Genomic DNA, 21595 nt, shown 5'->3' with positions numbered 1-21595 from the left:
AGATCTTCAGTTATTCTTGTAAGAACTCATACAGTTAATAAGTGCATTGTTTGATATTTTCCTTAATCTGACCATAAAACCTTTCTGCTCTTTGCTATGAACAAAAAATGCAAACAAGTGTTTTCTAGAGGTATTAATTTGTTCTTTGAGGTTATTACTATTACTGTAACAGTAGTCCTATTATAACATAGTCGTAACTTAGTTTTTATTCAAGTATGGAATAAAAGGCAGTTTCTGTCATAGCTAGCTTACTTTGTTATTCTAATTCTTAACATCCCTTTCTCTCTTCATAAGCCTAGAATGGAGTTTGGCTTTGAGCTTCTTGTAATGGCTAGTATCTAGTGATTTTATTGACAACTTGGGCTAACCATTTACTCCTTCATCAGCAGATCATGCCAGTAGTAGATGAATTCACAAGCTATGCAAAATTCCTCATGTTTCTCTCTGAAATTTTAGATAAGAAAAAATAATTTTCATATGTATTGTAAATGTGAATACAGAAATAAGCTGAAACAAATTGCATTTTTAATATGTAAACTAACTTATGTATCCAAAAAGCGGCATTTTTTATGCTATCCTTTATGGGACATTAAATAATGGATATTTCATTTAGCATTAACCAAAGGAGCTAGTGACCTGCAAATTTAATATTTATTAAATTAGCATTATTTCAGCTTCTTTAAAGGAAATTCACATATCTCCCTGTGCAACAGATACACCAGCATCAAAATAGTTTTCTGTAATTAAGTGCATTTGTCTGAATTCCAGACCTTCATGAGATGCACTCACATAAAATATCCTTTAGAAGAAAAGGGGCTGTTCAGAAAGATATTTACATACATGTAGGGAGTAACTCTTGTCAGAAGGGCAGTGAGTCATGTGCTTTGCCTGCAAGAATGGTTGCAGATACATTTTTTTTTCTTCTGAAACAGGAGTCAGAGACTACTAATAAAAGTTATTCTGACTGGTGCATAAAATACCTAGCCTTTATGGGAGTGCATTTTGAAGCATTAGGTTACAATGTTATCAAATCACAGTATACTCTTTCCCCCCTGGGCTGATGCTTTGAATCATTTAAAAACTCTGAAACTGTTTTTCCTATTGCACTTAGGTACTGAAACTTGTCCTGGCATTGGACCAAAGAAAGAAGATAAACAGCTGAGCACTGTTTCCCCAGATGAAAACAAAACTGAGAGACAGATAGAGGCAGGAAGTCTTTGGGTAGCTGCAGGAAAGGACCACATGGAGGAGCAGCACTGCAGTGCTGAATCAACATTGAAGCCACACACCCAGTCCACAGGGACAGTGGGCAGGCCTTCTTTGGGCTGTTTATCATCTGGGGATGCTGGTAAAAATAACAATTTGCAGCTGAGAGAAAGACAGCTCTCAAAGGATGCAGAAGAAACAGAAGGGGCTGGGGAGCCTGGAGTGAAACTCCCTCTTGAGCCAATGGTAGATGCTTCAGTTTTAACAGATGGTGACTATATGCCTACTGATTTGGTTCCTTCTGATAAAGATGTGCAAGCTGATAGAAATCTGCTCAGATCAAAACATGCTGCTGGCTCTTCAGAAATTGCTAGTGCCCAGCTTGAAAATAGTGATTTAAAACAGCAACAGATACAGCCTGATGACGATGATGAAAAGTCTTCACAGGACAGAACTGCATCAGATGTATGCTCTGGGTGCCGTAAAGTATCTGAGCATGAGAGTACTGCCCATTCACAGGTGTGCAAGGAAATACAGAGAGCAGCAGGACAGGAGGAGAAGGTAAATAATGAAGAACAAGAAGATTTTTTTCTCAGATTTTTAAATGGTAACATAATAGACACTGAGGAATCAATCTTAGAAAACCAAGAGGACTCAGACACTGTTCCAGATATTTCACCTGAACGAGCATCTTATAACTCACTGGAAGCTTTATCACTAGATGACAGCTTTTCTTCTCTTGATGAACTTGCAAGAAGGATAGAGATTGCTGAGGTAAAGATTATGAATTCTATAAAATCTTTCATGTTTGTCTCAAAATATTTTAGATATTTCCAACTTCAAAATGTGTTAAATATTCCTTAATATATCACTTTCAAATCTGAAATCTATACATATTTAATTGTTCTGAGTTATTCAGAGAAAAAAGTTTGGTTTTGCCTGTTTGTCTCCTTCTTGACCAGCACCACACAGTGTTTCTAAAAATTAGATTGATTTTTACATGTGAGTATGAACAGCTGGTGTTTTTTAACTTTTTTATTCTGACAGAGACTGTTAGGAGGTGTTCTCATAATTCCTGTTAAATCAAGTTTCATGTCAGAGATGTACATAATGCCGATGATGTAATGTGGTTCATTTCTATTCAAAAAACAAAATTTTCTTTTTTATGCCTATTCTGTAGAAGTGAGAACTACATATGTATAAATTCTGCATATGACTGTATGGGCTTCTAATTTTGCCAAGTTTAGATAGCTTTGTTGTTCAATCAAAGCTAAGAAAGCTTCTGATCCTGAACCCACCTTTCTGAAGCACTGCTGATAGGCCACAACAAGAGTGAGTGCTTCATAAGCTAGGTTGCTCTTCTGAAAATAGAGATTTATTGCTTTGGGACTTTTTTGGAAAGTGCATAACGACATCTTTGCTTTATTTCTTTTCTGATTTTGCGTCCATGGGACCTTAAGAGCAATTTAAAAATAGTCACAATAGGATTAATTTAGGATTTATCTATGTGAAACAGAACAGTACACCTCTGTTAAAATGCTGAACTTTCAGTGAGCTCAAAAGAAATCTAATGCTGAGGGATGATGTTTAAATTACTCTTCTGTTATACATGTGTATGGGCTTAGCAAAAGACTTAATTTAATTGTCTCTGTGACCAATGATGATGCTTTACAGGGAATCTAGTTTCATTTCTAGTTTGCTCTTCTGATGCTGGGACTGCCAGTACTCTGATGGCAGAGTTGAGTCTCTGCAGAGGAAAAAGTACCTTGAGTTTTTCCACAGTACTTTTTCTGGCCATATAAGGCTTAATGTTGGCTGCACTGATGGGAGTCCATTTGAATCATTCTTAACAAAAAGCCTGAGTTGTGTGTGAGGCAATGGGTTTAAACTGGAAAAGAGAAGAAGGATTAACTTCAGTAACAGTTAAAGTTTGTAATATGCAGCACCTGGGGTTCTTCTGCAATACATGAAATTTTTAGATGCAGCAGGGTGAGTTAAGGACAGCATACCAGCTTGTACTGTTTCATTATACTCTTATATTTTGTTTCCAATTAATCTTACCACCCATCACTAGCCTGGGGGTTTCATTTCAGAAGTGGTGAGCACCTACAGCTTTCCTGGGAGACACATTAAAAGAGTTTGCCACCCCTGAGAAAGCAGCATTGTTAACTTGTGTTCATTGATTTTGTTTTAGTGCTAAAATAAGATCGCACTGATGTCTTGACAAGCAGACTGATCTTTGTAACCAGCTGTAAGACTTCTTCCTTTCTTGTCCTTTTGAAGCCTTTGAAATTGCATCATTCAGACTATGGCAACCTAAGAAGACAACAGTGTTTTCATACAGTAACTGTTGATGAAATATTTAGAAAATGCATTGGTAGCCTCATGAATGAAATGAGTCACATGAAATGTACCAATGTGGCAGTAAAAAAGAAAAAAAAATCAATTTGACTGTGATAAAACTTGTCATGGAGTGAATATTTACAAACCTGCCACAAAGAAATTAGAATGGAAGGCAGAAGTAAAGATAATTTTGAAATAACCTAGATACAAAAATCATATGGTAGAACAAAATTTCATTAATGTTCTTCAATGGGCATGTAATACTAATTTATTGATAATGGGAAAGGTAAATACTTGTGCATGTATTTACAGTTAGGAAGTCTTGTTTGACCCCATATTGAGATCCAAGAATCATCTCCTCTAGTTTTCTAATTTAGATACTTTGTCACTTGCTTTTAGTCTGTCATTTACAATAACTCGTTCCAAGAGTTGAAAAACCACCAAATTCTGACTCTGACTTTAAATAATTGCAAAAGTCAAATAGTACTTTGCATATTGTACAGTCCCTTATACTGCGTATTTCATCACTAATACAAACTATGTACAACGTGCAAATGATGGAAAATCACTGTCATTTTATAGAAACAAGATTCATACAGCTAACAAGGAACTTTAAAGCACAGTCAGCAGTTGGTAGCAACAGATATCAGAAGTGTATAGCCTCTTCTTAGATATCTTTGCAATCATTTCTATGAGCATGAAATGACACAGCAGCAGTGAAACAAATTGTGACCTTAATAATGTAAGTTTCATTTTGCTGTATAAAGTAAAAGTTTATAACGCAAACTTTTTATGTGAGTGACAGTTAGGGAAACGAGTAAAATCCTACTGCTTTTTCTGATTAGAAAATTATAATTTGAAATTTATTTTTACGAAGCAAAGATAAAGAGATTGTCAACCACAACATACAGCTTTTGGTTGGCACTGTTTATACACCAAGAAATGAAGTCTCCACCTGTCTGTACTGGGTTTGGAGAAAATGTTTTGGATTCCCTGTTCTCTTTTATAGCTTGGGTCCTGTAGTTTTGAGTTTGCAAGAACTACACTTCCGCTTGAAATGCTTACATGGTTTCTGAGCTATTTGTTGCTGTGTAAAGGAGCCCCGGTACTTTCATGGCAAGTGTGTCAGCAGAAAAAATAGTTAAAATCTGTTACTGTGGTATGAATACTGAATCTGCTAAGTTAACTCCTTTTCAACTCAAATTATTCACGTATTAAATTTATTTTGTTAGCAAAAGGGTTTGTCTACTGGTTTTATTGTAACCCAGGGTAGTCTTGGTTTTTATCAGTTTGTCATACAGTTGTGGATTACTGCTTTAAAAAAAAAATCTGATTTTGCTAGTAATGAAACTGTAGTCCTTTGCCAAGTAACTGAATAAGGAATACAGTCCACAGGAGAATACACAAACAAAACAGCTTCTTGAGTAGTTCTCTGCGTTCAGACCAAAATACTTTATACAGTGAACTTTTTTTTCTAGTTCCCAGTTTGCAGTGCTTCCCTTTTGGGGTTTTTATTTATATCTATATGGTACAAATAATTCTAATAGTGAGGTGCAATCTGTTTTCTCTAAGAGCTTGAAGCACAAGGCCTTACTAGTTTTGTCTAGTATGTTTATAAATATATAAATGTATACATCATATTTTTTGAAAATATGTACAGTGTAAGAAGCTTTTTAATATTTTATTAGCAAATGCTGTTTTAAACAGAGAAGAGACAGGTAGTTTAAATAAAGCTTATTTTTTCTAATTTTGTAACCTGGTTATTGAACTTTGTCCAAAAAGTGTAAAACTTTTCATTGAAGCAGAATTACTTTCTGTTAATGGTGGTAAAAAGCAAAAAGCTAAAATATTTAACAGAGTTTCAATTAACCAACAGTCATTACTGCTTTCCTCTTTACTGTTGGTCAAAATGCCATCACACACCCATATGCCATTTTCAGCTTTCTGTACAGTAATTATAAAAGTCAGAAGATTTTGTGAAGGCCAGCAGAGCTGAGAGAGTAAGCTCAGTTACACAGATGCTCCAAGACCATCTTTTGTTAATTATCTAGCTTAGAATTAAGAAAATATCTTGTGTTTCAATAGGTCCTTTATGCAGCTCTTTCATGTAAGAGATGTTTTCAGTGCAGTCTTGTGCAAGCCTACATTTTTCCTCCTGTAGTTCAAGTCAAGAAGAGGCTTGATTTGTGGTCAACTGTATTAACCACAGTTCCCTTGTTAACTTCAATTTACATAATATATTCTGTCTTTTTAAATTCCTCCTGCCTCCTAAAGACTGGGATTTAAAACTTCATCTCGTGTGGCAGCTAAGTCCCTCTCCTTGGATGTTTAATTAATGGGAGATGGATCTAATATAATCACTTTGTATATTGCAGAACAAAACAAAAAACCTTAATTACATGACTCATGAAATTCAAAGGCAGATGAAGTATATTTATGGCATGAAGCTGAGTCAGAGGAGGTTTAGGTTAGATATGAGGAAAAAGTGCTTCACCCAGAGGGTGGTCAGGCACTGGAACAGGCTCCCCAGGGAAGTGGCCACAGCACCAACCCTGACAGAGTACAAGAAGTGTTTGGACAATACTCTCAGTCACATAGTGAGACTCTTGGGGATGGTCCTGTGCAAGGCCAAGAGCTGGAATTTGATGATCCTTGTGGGTACCTTCCAACTAAGAATATTCTATGATTCTATTCTAGGTATGAAGTACATATGTAAAGGGGCCATTTTTCAAAATACAGCCTATAGTTTTTGCTGGGGTAGGAGAGTAACACTAACTATACTCTGTTTATTGAAAAATCAAAAGCACTTACTCCCCCTTTTTAAGCAAAAGAAAATGTTCAGAATAGAGGAACCTGCGCTGTGTCAATTAGTTCTTTATACACTTAAGGTAAATCCTGAAACATAGCCATGTAGGCTGACAGGAAAAGTAAATGAACCTCATTGTAGCAAGGCTTTCCTCCACAAGCCTTTTATGTAACTGTAATCACTGAAACACATTTCCACATAATCCTGTCAAGGATAGTCCTCTGGTTTTAAGCTTGGAGAAGACCGAGTTTGTGACACAGTAATTCAGAAACTACCATGAGCCAACCGACAAAATGAAGTGCCTTAGTTTGAAATGATGACTAGGCCGCCACTTCTAGTCTTAGGGCAGACCAGTATGAATGCCCTGCTGTCCCTGGGTGACATTCCCACCTAGTGCAGTCCGAACCACTTGGGAACAAGCGTGCCAGGCGACAGCTAGCCTGCTGTGTGGGTGGTGTGGGAGGAGCCATTGATCCTCTTTATGAAAGTAATGATGTAAGCAGAAGCTTAAAATAATCTACTCTTCTAAAGGACATCATTTCATCTCCACCCTCCCAAATAAATAAGTCAAATTAAAGCACTCCTACATGATCCCCCTTCATTGTCACAACAAAGAAGTTTAAGTGTTGCTTTTCCTGCTGGCCTCTTAAATTTTTGTAGTGGTTCTGCAAGGCTAATTTGACATTACCAGTAGAAGCCTCAGCTCAGTGTGCTTGTCTGTTGTGATGAGATTCTTGCAGACCATTATTTTTGGTTCATTCGTGCCAAATACTGGTCCTGTGTATGTTGACTGACTTTATTTCTGCCACCTCCACACTTTCACTAAATATTCATTAAATAATCCATTCAAACTCTTGAGAAGATAATCAAAAAGGAAAGTGGGTATCAAAAGTGGTAGTGTGGCAGAGATCAATTTTATCCTCTCAGTTGGAATTTTGGGAAAAATTATTAGGCATGTAGGCATACACCCACGGTATCCAGCTCTGTAAGTTGTGCAAGGTAACCTCATCTGTCCATTTGAGGGCTACAAAGTACTGCCAGACTACAGACTTCTATGTGTAATTGCCGAATTTATCAGTTAAAATGTTGCAAATGCCAAAGTTGGTGCCTGTTGGATTGTGCTCTGTCTCTTTGCTTTGTTCAGTCCACCATCTCTCTTACTACAGCAGGCATTATATAAACTCATAGCATGAAGCATGTTTACGGGCATAAGTTATGAAGTCACTTTTTTTCAGTTTTTCTACAGCTCTTGGAATTGCAATGCAAATAAGTTTTTATGGGTGCTCTTCTAACTTAATTCTGTTACAGGTAGAGTTAAGCAGTCAGTTGTCTGCAACTACGGTGTTACTTGGAAAGTTGGGGTTTTTTGAGTATTTGTGAAAATTGCAGGTGTTTGGGGTCATCTCCTTATAGAGGAGTTGCAAACAGTTGTAAATGTGATGTTTCATCTGTAGCACAAATGAATACGTATTACTTTTCAATTTAACAAATGTTATTGCTGATCTACAGAATGAGTTTTAAAAAGCCCTACTAAGTTCTAGGAAGAAATTATTAAGTCTTTTTTTAAGGTAAAGATGCTCACAAGATAAAAAAAGAGCATGTCTAAACATGCTTCTTATTTTAATTTCTGTTTATTTCTAGCCCACCGGGAACTACTTGCTTAGGAAAGCATTTGTCTCCTGATACTTCACCTACTTTCATTTCTCTAATAACTAGGAAGTTACAGACTGCTCATTCATGCCAGTATGGCTTAGCATATACTCTTGCAACTAGTCCAAATGCTATAGCAAACAAAAGAGAAGTTATGGCTTATTGACTTGTTGACTGTATCGCTGTTTGTGCAAGCTGTTTGGATGACCAGCCTGTAGGGAAGGATTTTTGAACTGCTGCTGTATCCAGAGAGCTTATTACAATGTGGAGCTGGAATCTATCCAGAGCATTGAAGCTTTCTTTTTCCCTGTTGTTCTCTCTGTTTGGTTTTGTAGCCCCACTGTAGCTGCTTGTCCACTCTGGGGAACCAATTGCAGTGCTGGAAAATTAATCTTGCAATAAGTATTTGATGGTCTCTGCAGGATTATATCTTTGGAGAGGCAGCAGCAGTGTGTCATTGACTTCTTATTGCCCTCTGATGATAGTGTTTTTGACAAAATCTGCCTCATCACTCCCCAACCCATGCGAGCTTACAAAGGAACTGTTGCAGCGAACACAAAGGATGATCCAAATAGTAAATGTGTGCATATTTAACTTTGGTAACACTTAAGGGCAAACAGTGTCAGTGAACAGTGGAATGATACTGCAGCTGTCCTGTATGTTAAGTAATTGATGTTTTCAAGAGGGAGGTTTCACAAGTGCTGCAATGTTTAAGGAAAGTAGAGTGGAAAACATTTATTAACCGTTTAGCTCATTTCTTCCCTAAGTCATTGTTAAATAGAGCTCATGCTTCAATTTCTTACATCTGTTGTACCACTCGCTGACTCTCCTGATAGATTGCTCCAGCGGAAGGATTGGTGTCTATACTAAAGAAGAGAGATGACAGGGACGGTAAAACAATTTCTCAAGTCCAGCAAAGACAAACAAAGAGAAGAGTGCGATTCCAAGAAATGGAAGACACATTGGATCAAGGTAATTTAAAGCTGTTAATTCATGGATTGCACTCTTGAGGTGCAAATGGCGTCGATCTTTTTATTCACAAGAGCAAAGCAGGCATTCATTGAACATACTGTCTTGGTTTCTTTCAACTTAATTAATAAGTAAAGGTGATTGATCAACAATTATTAATCTCTACCAGGTTTGGGTAACAAGACTACAGAAGGATACAATAAACACACTTCCATTTTAAAGCTTGTCTGAGAATGAAGTCCCAGTTTTTTTCATCTGACTGAATGATTTGCAAGTGGCAGCTAATGGAAGTTCTTTCATTAATGTTTATTGCTTAGAGGGTGGGAGGTGTAAGCTTTCTCTGTAAATCCATTTACCGTGTGGGTAAAGAGGGATGCAGAAGAAACAGTGTGTTGTCCTTCTTCCACCAGTAGCTTTCCAATCCTTTCTAGTAGACCAGGACTTTAACCTTGCTTTATAATTTAATATCCATACATATTTGCTAGCCATCATTAAATTTGGCTTTACACCCTACCACATTTTTGATGGGCTAAATAGCCTCATGAGAAATACAGTATGTTATTTTGTTCTGCTTTTCTTGGAGTTTAAGTTCTCTATTATTCAAACTAAAGAGATATTAAGAAAAATACTTTTGGTTGCTAATGATAGTACTTTCTATATCTACCATGTATGCCAGCCACTAAATGGTATTAATTAGTGTTTAATAGTGCATTAAGCATGTCTAAAACATTCACAGCCTAAAAGAGAGCGTATCCCATCTTTTTCTTGAAATTATTTTAAAAGTATTTGTGTTTTAAATAAAATTTCAATTAGAGTTTCTTCTATGATTTTTTCCCCAAGGATTTAGTGATTCAAAAGGAAAGTTGTTTTATACTACTATTGCTATTATTTCAAATCTGATTTCAAACACGCACAAAAAAGCACATGAATCTTTCTTCTTTTTTTCTTCTTTTGCACTGTTTCTTCTCCCTGATGTAGAGTGAAGGGAGTTCAGAAATTTTCGTAGAGCCACGTCAATATAACAGAAGATGCAGATGTTGTTTTTATGTGCAGACTACCAAAGTAATCTGACGCCAAAGTAAAATTATAAGTGAGGTTGTGAGGATGTAGCAGCATCTCTGCAACCTCTGTACTGCTCTTACTCTGTAATAAACAATCATGGAAAGAGGTAGCAGAGAATAACTGAAATGTAAAATAACCCTTCACATTACCCTGAAGGTTTTGTCTCTGTCCTTACAGCCAAAATGTGAGAGGAAACACAAGCAGTTCATGGTAGCACAGTCAGTGTCATTACAAATTAAGCAAGAGTGTTTCTATTTGTTTTAGTTTCAAAGCTTTCATTTCATGTCAACTATTTCCATGAAGGAAGGCTTTGGCTGTGTGGCATTCTCATAGGTGAGCGCATTTTGCTTCTGTGTGGAATGCGTCCACAAGTGATATGAGCAAGGACAGGTACACAGACTGCAGAAATGAAGCTATATAATTAGGTTTCTGAAAAGGCTGAGAAACATACAATTACTGCTCTGTACTTTGGTCATTTTGACACATGAGCATTATTAAGTGGGTTTACCTCCTGACCCATTTGTGGTAAAAACTTTTCTCAGGTTTTCTTGCATGTGTTTGTATTGCTTTGTATATCATCCTTTTTCACCTTTTCTGCTCTTATTTACAGATGAAGTATCTGGTGGCTCCTGTATTTTGCTGATTCTGCTGTGCATAGCAACTGTTTTCCTTAGCATTGGAGGAACTGCACTGTACTGTACCTTTGGTGACATGGAATCCCCTGTGTGTACTGATTTTGCTGCCAACATGGATTTCTATTATACACAGATATTGCAGCGTATGGAAGAACTTAAACACTGGATAGCCTTCTCATAGTTGAAATGAGCAGGAACAGCACATCAAGAGCTCACCAATGGTTACTGGAGAGGGTAGAAAAAAATTGTGATTTCAAGTTCTCTAACAGTTGCCACCTGCGGGTGATGTGTATTTGTTGATATACTTTCACTTTTACTTAGAAATCAAGAAAATTTTAGTTTAGCAATCAGGTGGCAAAATGTTCACATCTGTTCACAATTGTAGCAGTGTGGTATGGGAGCATACCCTTTTGAGAGTAGGCAAGTCACTTTTCATCAACTTGAGCAAGTGAAGAAGAAAGAAGAAAATTAACTATCTTCTATATTCTCTCCCATTGCCACACATTGTGTAAGCAATCTCTGGAAGCTTAGCAAAAGGACAGCTTTAATTTACAGCTGTTTGTGCAAAGGTGTTGCCTCCAGCTATCATGCAATAAGTCTGTGTTTTATGGAAACATTATTTTTCTTCTAAGTCTTACTGTTTTTCTCCATTTTTTTTCTCCTGGTGAGCCATGTAATTATTTGGTGGAGTGAGAAGACTGCAGTAGCATTCATGGAGCCCTCATTTGGTGATTACCAGGCTGACCCTGTATCTATAGCTTGCAGTGAATATCATGAGTGGGATAAATCTGCTGGCAGATTTCACTGAATTTCCTGGACCTCTACTCTCAGTATTGTATGGGTTGATTTAGAAATGGAGGGTTAAAAAAGAAATCATTAGTTTCACTAAACACAGAAACAAAAGTAGGATGTTTAGTAAATTATTCATATTAAATAGTCAAGTGTCTTTGGCCAATTTTAAAGCACCTGGTAGAAGGTGTGGGGCTAACTGGCTTTTCTGTCCAGCCATGTCACTGACTTTGAGTAATCACTTTGTGCCTCAATTTCTCCTCCATAAATGGGGAATAATGATCCTTGCCTTTGTCTATGAATATTTATTGCAATTAGGGCTCATGTCTGATTCCTCCCAAATGAGTGCACAGAATCTCAGAACCGTGTGGCTGCAGCCTCTCTCAATGAATGAATGTTATGTAAAGAGCGACTGATCCAACAGAAGAGATTCAGAGGCTCACCACAGATGTGGTGAGTATGTTAGTGGTCTAGGTCACTTGTTCCAGCAGATAAAGCACATTTGAATCTATTTGCCCTGCAATTCTGAGACCTGTACTGTAAAATCTGATCTTTTTCTATTAGCTATACAAACAAATTTAGATCAATACAAGGAGTCATTTTAAATGGGTATTTCTATTGCTTGGTGCTCAGCCCTCCCTGTGTGGTGGTATGTGAAAGAAACACTGACAGGACAGTGAAGGTGAGAATTAGATACACAGGCCTTTGACCTACACTCTGGTCAAAATGTGGCAATTCTCCTTGCACAGAGCAAAGTGGTCTAGCCCTGCTGAAGTGTGAAACAATTCCTTTACACCTCAGGAAACAGCATTTTTGAGGGATCCGCTTCACTCCACTCCATGATTTCATGCTTACTAACATTGTATGATGCAGTGTGTTCAGGTTTAGGATATTGTTTTGTAAAATGCTACGAAGTGAAATCTTCAAAATGCTACTCAGAACTATAACGTTAAATGATCATGCTTTCTGGCATTTGCAAGTAAATTGTCCCTCTAGTGAGCTTGATTGTTCCTAACGCACTGTTACACTTAACGGGTTTTTAAAGTGAAATTTAAAATCATGTTTTTTCTAGAATAAACTGCATGTATGATTTCTCTTTTTGTTTTCACTGTGAAGGCTTAGTTTATTTATACCCTACGGAGCCTCGCGTGCAGCTTTATATTAAGCTAGCAAATTTAAAATGCCCAAAGTAATGAAAACTTTTGCTTTCAGAATGAACTTGAGAACAGTAGTTTGATATATTTTTTTGTTTGTTGTCCTCAGAGTATTATAATGCTGGGCTATCTAAAGGAGAAAGGGAAAGACACACTTGTATTTTAAAGTGTTACTGGCTGGTTCAGTTTATTATTTGAATTCTGGGTTTATTTGTTTATTTATTTAGTTCATCTTTTAAAGAGAATCTTAATTTTCTTTTTTGGTAATTTACTCACAGAGTAATTAAAACGCATGCATTCAGTTAAAATATGTATTTATAGTGATTGTGTAATTAGAATGTATTTTGGGTTCTGTAACTTTGCGTTGTTTCAGGATATTAAGTTTATTCCTAAGGAGACAACTGTTGATTTCAGGTTAAAAAAATTTTTTAAACTTTTTGTGCATTTCATCACCAAAAAGATCAAGAAGTATATATAGATCTATTTATTTGAAAATTTATCAGACATGGAGGCCAAGGATCCTCTACTTCTAGGTTCATTTAATTAAAACTATTTTAAAATAATTATTTTATTTAAAACTCTAAAGCTATTTAAAGTCAAAGCAATTTTTAATAAGGATTTCAGTTTCAAATCAGTGGTCCAAATCCTGGTATGTTCGCTTTGTGCTATATTCCTTGCGCAGTCACTAATATCAGCAGAACTGCCTCTGAGAAGATCATGAGGAGGTTGGGCACCACTTTACCAACATGTGCCCCTTGAAAAATGAGTGACCAGGTGTTCTGTGTAACTTAGCTACCTTATACTTGTAACTTGGAGAACCTCTCCAACCTTCCCAACCTATGCCAAGGTACCACACCTGCAAAGTCTCTCAGGATTTGGAGGAGCAGAAATGGCACACACACATAGGCTGTCCAGCTCCTTATCTGAGCTGCTCACTTCTCAGTTGCAACCAAGTATCCAGTTTCTGTTGGCATTCCTTTATAAAAAGCTGATGATATAAATTGTTGGTTCGTGTGACAATTCTGTTGGAGCAAATAGATTGCATGGTTTGTAGTACATTATCAAACTTGTAGTTACCAACACAACAAAATTTGCTTTGCATTGGAACTCCAAAGAGTGTGTGGGTAGGCCTGATATTGGCCTTCCTATATACTCTGTCCTTTAGACTACTGGTGACATTGCTTCCACCTGGGTGACCTGAGGGGTTAGGATCTTACAGTCAAGTAAATCCAAGTGAAAAGGAATAGTGGATTTGAGCAGTTATTCCTCTTTTCTGAGTATTTTGAGGTAAAATAATAGCAAACAACAGCTGAGATTTTTTAAGGAGGAAGAAAATAGAGGAAAAAGACTTCTCCCTCACGCATACTTGGTGCATTTAAAAGCCTTTTGTGTACAACTTCTTATTTGTTCTGTTTCCTTCCCTGACACTGTCTTCATGCTGCTCTGCTTGGCAGTAGGAGAAACATACTATGCTGGCATAAAACCATTTGTAGTTGGTAGGAAAATTCGGAGAATGGTTCTGTACTTGACAGTAGTTAAAAGTAATTTCTTAAAATATGACTGGATTTTAGGCTGCTAGTACCTTCAGAGAAGTTGTGGCCACTTAATCACCTGCAGCATTCTACTAGAAACCCCCAACTTCCTGTTTAGTCTTTGACCATAATTTTTTTGAAGAGATTCTTGTGATAAAGAAAAAACAATAAGACTTTTGATGTAGATTCAGCATATGCTGCCAAAAAAGAGCTTTTTGACAACAGAAGTAAAGCACTCACCCCAAATAGCCTAGACTACACCAAAAAAAAGCACTGTGATGTAGCATAACCACACTATACTACAGGCTTGTTTTCAAGATTAGTGTAAGAAAGCAGAGATTCCATAGCCCAGATATGCCAGCAGAAGTCTGTGATCTAGACACAGCCTGTGTTTTAAATTTTTTTCATTATCTTTGCTTTCATACTTGGAAAATGCATAGCCCTGGTGACAAGCAGTAAGAAGTAGTATAACAAAAAGGGAAACTTTTGTTTAGGGTTTTCAGTAGTAAAGGGCAAGTTTGAACTATCACATAAGCAGAGTACATTGGAAGTCCAGATTCTTGTGTAACTGGGTACTGTTCCACTTAATAACTTAAAGGGATGTTACCCTCCTAAAGGAATGTTTGCTTGCTTTGTACTGTAATGTAAAACCAAGAACATCTGAAAGGAATCAAAACTATTTGTAACAAATTTAATTTAAGCTTCCTTTAGCAAAAGGAGTAAGTAATTGTCTTTGAAATCATCACCCAAGCTTGTAATTTAAATACTGTAGCAAAAAAAATAAAAACTGTCCCAAAGAAAATACATTAACCTTTTTGGATACTGTGATTACTAAATGTCTAGAAAGACTGAGAAGGTTTTCTGTGAAATTGAAGTAAATGAGCAGTACCTCCAGTAAAAATTTAATGGTCAAGCCTAAACCAGAATGGAAAATGAGGATAAAACATGTAAGGTTTGGTCTGGTTTTTGGTGTAGTTTTCCTGGGTTGGTTGATTTGTCTTTGTTTCAATAGTTAAATGAAAACCTAGCTTCCTCACAGAGCCTTGTTCCTCTAGACAGGTGGGTTTCAAGTACTAAAATGTTGCCTTACTGCATCATCATAAAAACAAATGGACAGGTGGTAAGTTTCAGAATTCCTAGTAAGTAGGGGGTGACCTGGATGGTGGTTACAGGACATCCTGCCCTCTGAGCTCAATTAAATAAATAAAAACCCAAAGGGTTGCAACGCAACCCAACCCAGAAGCCTGTGATTTGAACAGGAGCATGCCAGTGTTACATTCTGCAACACTCCTCCACCTGCTTTTATTCCTTCGGTCTCCCTCCCCCTTTACCATTTCTTTCCCAGTATGGAATAGCATGTGTTTAATCATTCACAGGACCATAAGGTAATTGAGTTAGGAAGGGACCTCAGAAAGTCTCTAGTCCAACCTTCTACACAAGGCAGGGTCAACTGAGATCAAACCAAACTGCTCAGGGCTTTATCCAATCGGGTCTTGAAACCCTCCAAGGATGGAGATTGTACAACCTCCCTGGGCGTATTCTTCTGCTTGGCTGTCCTCAGAGTGAAAAAGTTCTTCTTTATACCCTGTCTAATCTCTCTATATGTTGTCTCTCATTCTCCTGATACACACTGCTGTGAGAGAGCTTCTTAGTAACATCTTCATAAAAGCAATCCCTTCTCCAGGCTATACACTGTGTTTTCTAACACTGTCCCTCTGATCCTTCTCACTTTCTTGTCCACAGATTCTTCTTTCCTAACAGGGATCCAGTGTTCTTCTATTAGAATAGGGATCCTCTATGCTTCTCCCTTACACTCTCAAATTCAATATTAAGTTTTAGAAATCAGCAGTGAGGCCACAGGCAAAACTGAAATAGCAAGTACAACTACTATTCATTAAAAACTATTAATGACTATCACTGGTTCATTAGTGTATAGCAGGGATTTCAGAATTTCTGCTGATTCTTGTACTACTCTTAAATAGCTGGTATTTAAAGGATCACATGCTGACATCCATGTGCCTTAATGAAATCATCTAAATATTTTTCTCTAAAACAGCTACCCAAGGAAGCCTAAAATATTTAACTATTAAGTCCTTTTTTAAAAATGAAGTTTTTATACTTTGAGGTTTTTTTAAGACTCCTTTATATTATTTGTGATTCGTATTACTTTGAATTAAATCTCATGGTAACTCTTGTTTGTCATAACATGACCCCAGGGTTTACTGCATTCAGTAATGTCCAAAAATTGTGGTTATCTCTTGAAGAAAGTGATGATGGGGAGTACATGCATTCTCTGACAGTTGTTACAGAATTGATACCAGTGAATTTCAGCAAAAATTGTGCACTTGGGTTCATCTTGAAGTTTTAATATGCCAAATATTCTAAAATAAAAAATGTAGAGACAGCACTGAAGCACATCCAACATTTCTAAGGCATGTCCAATACTAGACCAAAGTCCTCCATTAATCTAAAATTGTTAAGCTGCTCTTTTTTGGAAACAAGTTTGAATTCATCTTCACATGACAACAGATCCATCAGCTTTCTCCCTCTGCTTTTTGCCAAGGAACTGTCTGGCAAAGTGTCATCTTTTAGCCAAGTTGGGCCCCTGATGTAGGACTCATTTGTTAGGCTGTTGGGAAGTTTCCAGTAGCACTTCTGACAAGTGACAGTTAATGATTGTGTCCCATTTCATTGCCTGGCAGTGAAAATGAGTTTAAGCCCCACCATTGTGCTTTCATAGTCTGATCAAATTTAAAGCTGTTACCAAAAACAACTTTCAGAGTGAGAGCTGTATGTTTTTCAGAAAGTGCCATGTGCCAAGTACTGTGATGAGAAAACTTGACCAGTTTTCCCAATTTTGCTAAAACATGTCCAGATTCTACAACTGCTGTTTGCAATGCATGGAAGCTCATGCAATGGTTCCAGTAGTGCACTCCTTAAGCTGGCCAGAAGTCATTCTGTTCTCCTGAGCTGGCAGCCTTGCACGAGAAGGTAGTGCCTGGATCAGAAGTGCTGAAAGCATATATGTGCTAGAAGTTGAGCAGCATGAGGATATTGTTACTTCCATGTAAACCTTTCATCTAAAAATGTACTTTCTTTTAAAAAAACCCTTTCATCTAGGAACCATTCATCAGGGGTTTTTCATATCTTTTTCTTAGAGAAAGACAGCATTAAGCCAATTCCTCTGTTTCTTCCCCAGAAGTAGGAATTAATGGTTTTTATGGCAGAGAAAATATACATCTTGCCACGTGATGCTGAGAATCCTCATGCTTGTACAGCTTTTCTGCCAGAATTTCTAATGAAATTGGTAGATGGTCTCTGAGGCTATGAGAGTAGCAAGAATATTTTCACACTACTTTTCCTGAGCTAGCTGAATTCAGTGCACTATAGAAAGGACTTGCAGCAAAAAAAAGGGAGTGGAACATTTGAATCACTAAGGATCTATACAGTCAGTTTCAGCAATATCAGTACAGTCAATATAAGTATCTACCATCAGAGAAGCTGGCAAGCTTGGTTCAAAAAGACTCACCATAAATAATAGAAAAGGTTATATTTGAAAAGAGTTATAAAAAAAAAAATTTTACTGAGGTTTCTCACTGACTTCTCGAAGATTGAGACTTTTATGTAGAAGTTAGTAAATTAAATAAGGGGAAACAACTTCTCAAGGTTGTAAAAAGGTAAATACCAAGTATCTTATGGCTAAAAAGGCTGCAGAAATTGTATCATAACAACCTTAGATCAAATATGAAAATTTTTTTTTCTTAAAGGTTAAAAAATATTTCTGATAATGAAACCCCCCATCAGTGACAGGGTTTATTTCATGAGATTTTACAGAAATGGAAAAAAAAAGCACAATTGTTTAATGACATCAGGGAAGAAAAAGGACTAAGGGTTAAAATATTGCTGAATTCTTTGTAGGACTCCTTAGGAGGAATTAAAGTGGTTTGTACAAGGTCATGTAGCAGGAAGAAGCAGAGTAGGACCAGAGCTTATAAATCCTATCTTCTGATCTTTTGTCTGTTACCAGTTCCCTCTAGGACAACACAAATTAGGGAAGATAAATGAGTACCTTTTGGTCATAGTATTTTTTAAGACTTTAAGATATTTTTATATTCTCATAAATTTTGTGGTGATCTTAAAGAATCAATTTTATTCAAGGGATGAATTTCCTCTCTAGTATGCAGCACTAAGTCTAAATGCCATTTTAGCATATTTTTAGTACTTGATATCATCATAGCCATGGTAGCTGGTTGCTATTTATGTGTATTAAAGCAAATGGTATCAACAGACCACATGGGAACACAAAGTATAATAGCAACTCCTATTACCAGAAAATGAGGCTCAAGCTGTCTGTAGTCACTTCATGTTTCACCATCTAACCCTTACTACTCATGCTCTGTTAAGTACCAGGAAAGTAACAATGCTCAGCAGAATGAGCCCTGCTGAGAATCCTAATCAGGCCACAATCTTGCAACTCTGCTGGGCTTCACACAATACCTATCCCTGTGCCAAGAGTGAGGAAACAAAGCGATGTGGAAAGAAGTCGCAGTCACTCGACCCTGCCTCCCAGAAGAAATAAAGTTCTTGTGAGGCACAGAAATGTTTTGACCATGAACTGGATGTTGTCATCACTGTCTGCAAATGTGAAAGATGAAAATAATTTCAAATGTTCTTGGTGTCCCTCAAAATGCCTTTAATAACCCTTTTTTCATTTCAATTTTTGTATTGCTGAAAGCTTTCTCTTAGTTGAAGGCAAAGAAGAAAATTACACAATGTTTTGGGTTGGGTTTTTTTTTTTGGCATGTACTCTCTCTTATATTTTTCTATAAATACAGCATTACTTTTCTGAGTCAATTCACTGGGTAATAGCCCATGGTTTACCTGCGAAGGCAAAATAGATGGCCATTAGCAATAAATGACTCATGTATTATAAAACAGCTCCATTAAAAGGAACCATCCCCACTGTCTCATGTGGTAGGATGATGAAACTATTTTCAGGGAATTAGCTGAATTTTGCAATGCAGAGCAAGCCTTGCACAGCCCACCCACACTGCCAGCTCAGTCTGGCAGTTTGTTCGTCTTTGTACTGGGACTTTTCACAGCTACCATTGTCCCGGTACAGAGCAGCCAGGGAGGCAAGTATTCTTCCCTTTGCTCCTTTGACCACAGAGATGACCAGCAGCTGCAGATCTCTCAAAGCCAAATGGAACAGTAAAGTCATCTGTAAAGACATCTGGAGTTTCAGTCATGAAACTCCAAAACTGCAGATCAAATGTTCTTCTTCAGGATCTGAGCCTGAAGTTGGTTTGCCTACAGTTCAGCATAGAAGAGACTGTACACTATGTCCTGTGGTCCTTTCAGGAGTATTTCAAAGTAATTGCTATCCCAAGCGCTCCCAAAAATGTTATAAGAATCTAAACCTGCTGAATAGAAATAGAAATATGTAGTATGAGGACTGAAGGCTTTAGGATCCCTGAACAGGAACGTCATAGCAACTCTGAAAATACTTGCAGAAAGTTCTGAATGGAAAGAACGCTGCTGAGACTGCCTCAGGATTTCAATATCACTCAAATAGGATCAAGAAGGGCAGACTTCAAATAGTTTCTTAAGGAAAAAATGCTACATTCTGTGGCACTTACCATCACAGAGCACTTGGCATCACAATCATGAATTCAAATATGGTTTAACAGCTTACACTAGGACACAGACAGGGCAAGTTTAAAACTATTTTTTTCTGTCTCTGCTCTGAACTGCAGTGTAACATAGAAGATCACTTTCTTTCCAGGTCTGCCCCTATATTCTTTTCTATTTTATTTTCCTCAAATCTTTATTTCTGCCCCTGAACGACATCCCTTTTAACTAATTGGTTCAGTGTTTTTTTGATACGGCCAGAGAAGAAAAAGGCTGTGGCTGAAAAAGGCTGAAGTAGGCTTGAAGCAATTGAGAGAGAGGGTTGATTAAGTGATAAGAATACAAAACTGGAATTTGGGAGAGTTTAATTTAATTGTTAGCTCTCCCACAAATTTTCTATATGGTCCTAAGCACATCACATAATTCTCCTGTATTTCAGTACCCTGTCCATGTAACGGGGACAATTCTCCTTTAATGCTCCCTTTGGTTTATGTAGCAATACGCATTCTAATGATCCTTATAGTGAGTGGAGTCATGGTAATTTCAGAAGTAAAACACTTTAAGCAGTATCAGGAACTCGCTGATGAATATGATAGCTGCTTCAGAGCTGCTATAGGACAGAAGTATTGAAAAATAGGGAGATACACTTTAGTATTCCTGCCAGTTTTTGTGCTGTGCCATCAGGTGAAGAAATTGCAACAGGTTTTAATTTTTTGGGGGGATGGCTTTAGCATCATAATGACTATACTGTGAGATTTTACAGCTATTTTTAAGCTAGGTGTAAAACTGGGTTTGCATCCTAGCATTGTCATATGGGAGTAAGGGGTAAAGCCAGTTACTTGATGGACTTCAGACTCTGGTATCTGCGGAGCACAGACTTGTTGGTCCTTCCCACTTTATACTATTAATGGTCTTAATATGATCAATGGTCTCTGGGATGTGTGGAGGGGGGGTGTGTGGGCAGAAACAGACTGGAAAATAATGATCAGGCTGTTTTTTAAAGTGTTCATAATAAAAGCTTTAAGAGAGAATCTGAAAGTCTGTCCCCCATACTATTCGCATTTATAGCAATTAAGCTTTTTGCTACTTTGTGACTCACTGGAGTGTCAGGATTAGTTGGGATTTAGTGATTTAGATAAATTTAGTGATTTAGATTCTCGAGTTCACTGAGAAATTGCTCATCACAAGCTATTCACTGGAAATCTTGAAAATAATGTGGGGAGGCTCACATAAAGGAAGAAATGAGCCAAATGAAGTTACACCTTCTGGTACAAACACAACCTAGAAATTCCCTAGGGCAGCCACCTCCAGAAGCATCCTTCTGTCACAGGTATTAGCTATGGAAACTGCCCTTGACTGCAGAGAAATTTGTGCGTCTTTCCTGGTGGTTCTGTGGGTTTTTTCCCTTTTAGAAGAGACTTCCTTGTAGGTTTTTGTGCAGAAGGTAGAGGTTATAGCTTTTGCCCATTTTCTTCCAAAAATGTACCCGGGTGGTGGCAGAGAAGAGTGATGTTATCATAATCTCTTACAGAAATAGAAAAAGATAATGATCACCGCAGGTAGCACTCATTTTTTAGTGCTATTGGTACATTCCTGTGGACACATTTTTCAAATCCGTGCGTATCCTATTCTTTTCAGTTGATTCTGGGAGTACTAAATAGAGAGAAGCCACCATTTAATGCTATCTATCCCTATGTCACACAGGAAAACCAGAAATGGGCATTAGATGAATAATCTTATCAGCACCTATTAAAATTCATTGTTAGCCTTTGTGGGCTGGGGTACTTAGCACATCTCACCGAGGTGCGGCTTTCCAGC

At 37.3% G+C, this 21595-nt stretch overlaps 1 protein-coding gene across 5 annotated transcripts in view; it reads left to right on the top strand.

The window, feature by feature from the left end:
- Positions 1-14956, top strand: part of CNST (consortin, connexin sorting protein) — a 49428-nt gene extending 34472 nt beyond the window's left edge. For 4 of the 5 annotated variants that reach the window (XM_032682739.1, XM_032682737.1, XM_032682740.1 and 1 more), the window contains 3 exons: positions 1112-1980; positions 8842-8977; positions 10647-10852. In XM_032682739.1, the coding sequence (XP_032538630.1) occupies positions 1112-1980; positions 8842-8977; positions 10647-10852 (1211 nt within the window). Of the gene's footprint in view, positions 1-1111; positions 1981-8841; positions 8978-10646 lie in introns of all 5 variants that reach the window. The other variant, XM_032682736.1, reaches the window with a different exon arrangement.
- Positions 14957-21595: the final 6639 nt, after the last annotated feature.

The sequence above is a fragment of the Chiroxiphia lanceolata genome, chromosome 3 (genome assembly GCF_009829145.1).
Source record: "Chiroxiphia lanceolata isolate bChiLan1 chromosome 3, bChiLan1.pri, whole genome shotgun sequence".
Taxonomy (NCBI): Eukaryota; Metazoa; Chordata; class Aves; order Passeriformes; family Pipridae; genus Chiroxiphia; species Chiroxiphia lanceolata.
This window is presented reverse-complemented; position numbering and strand designations above follow the sequence as displayed.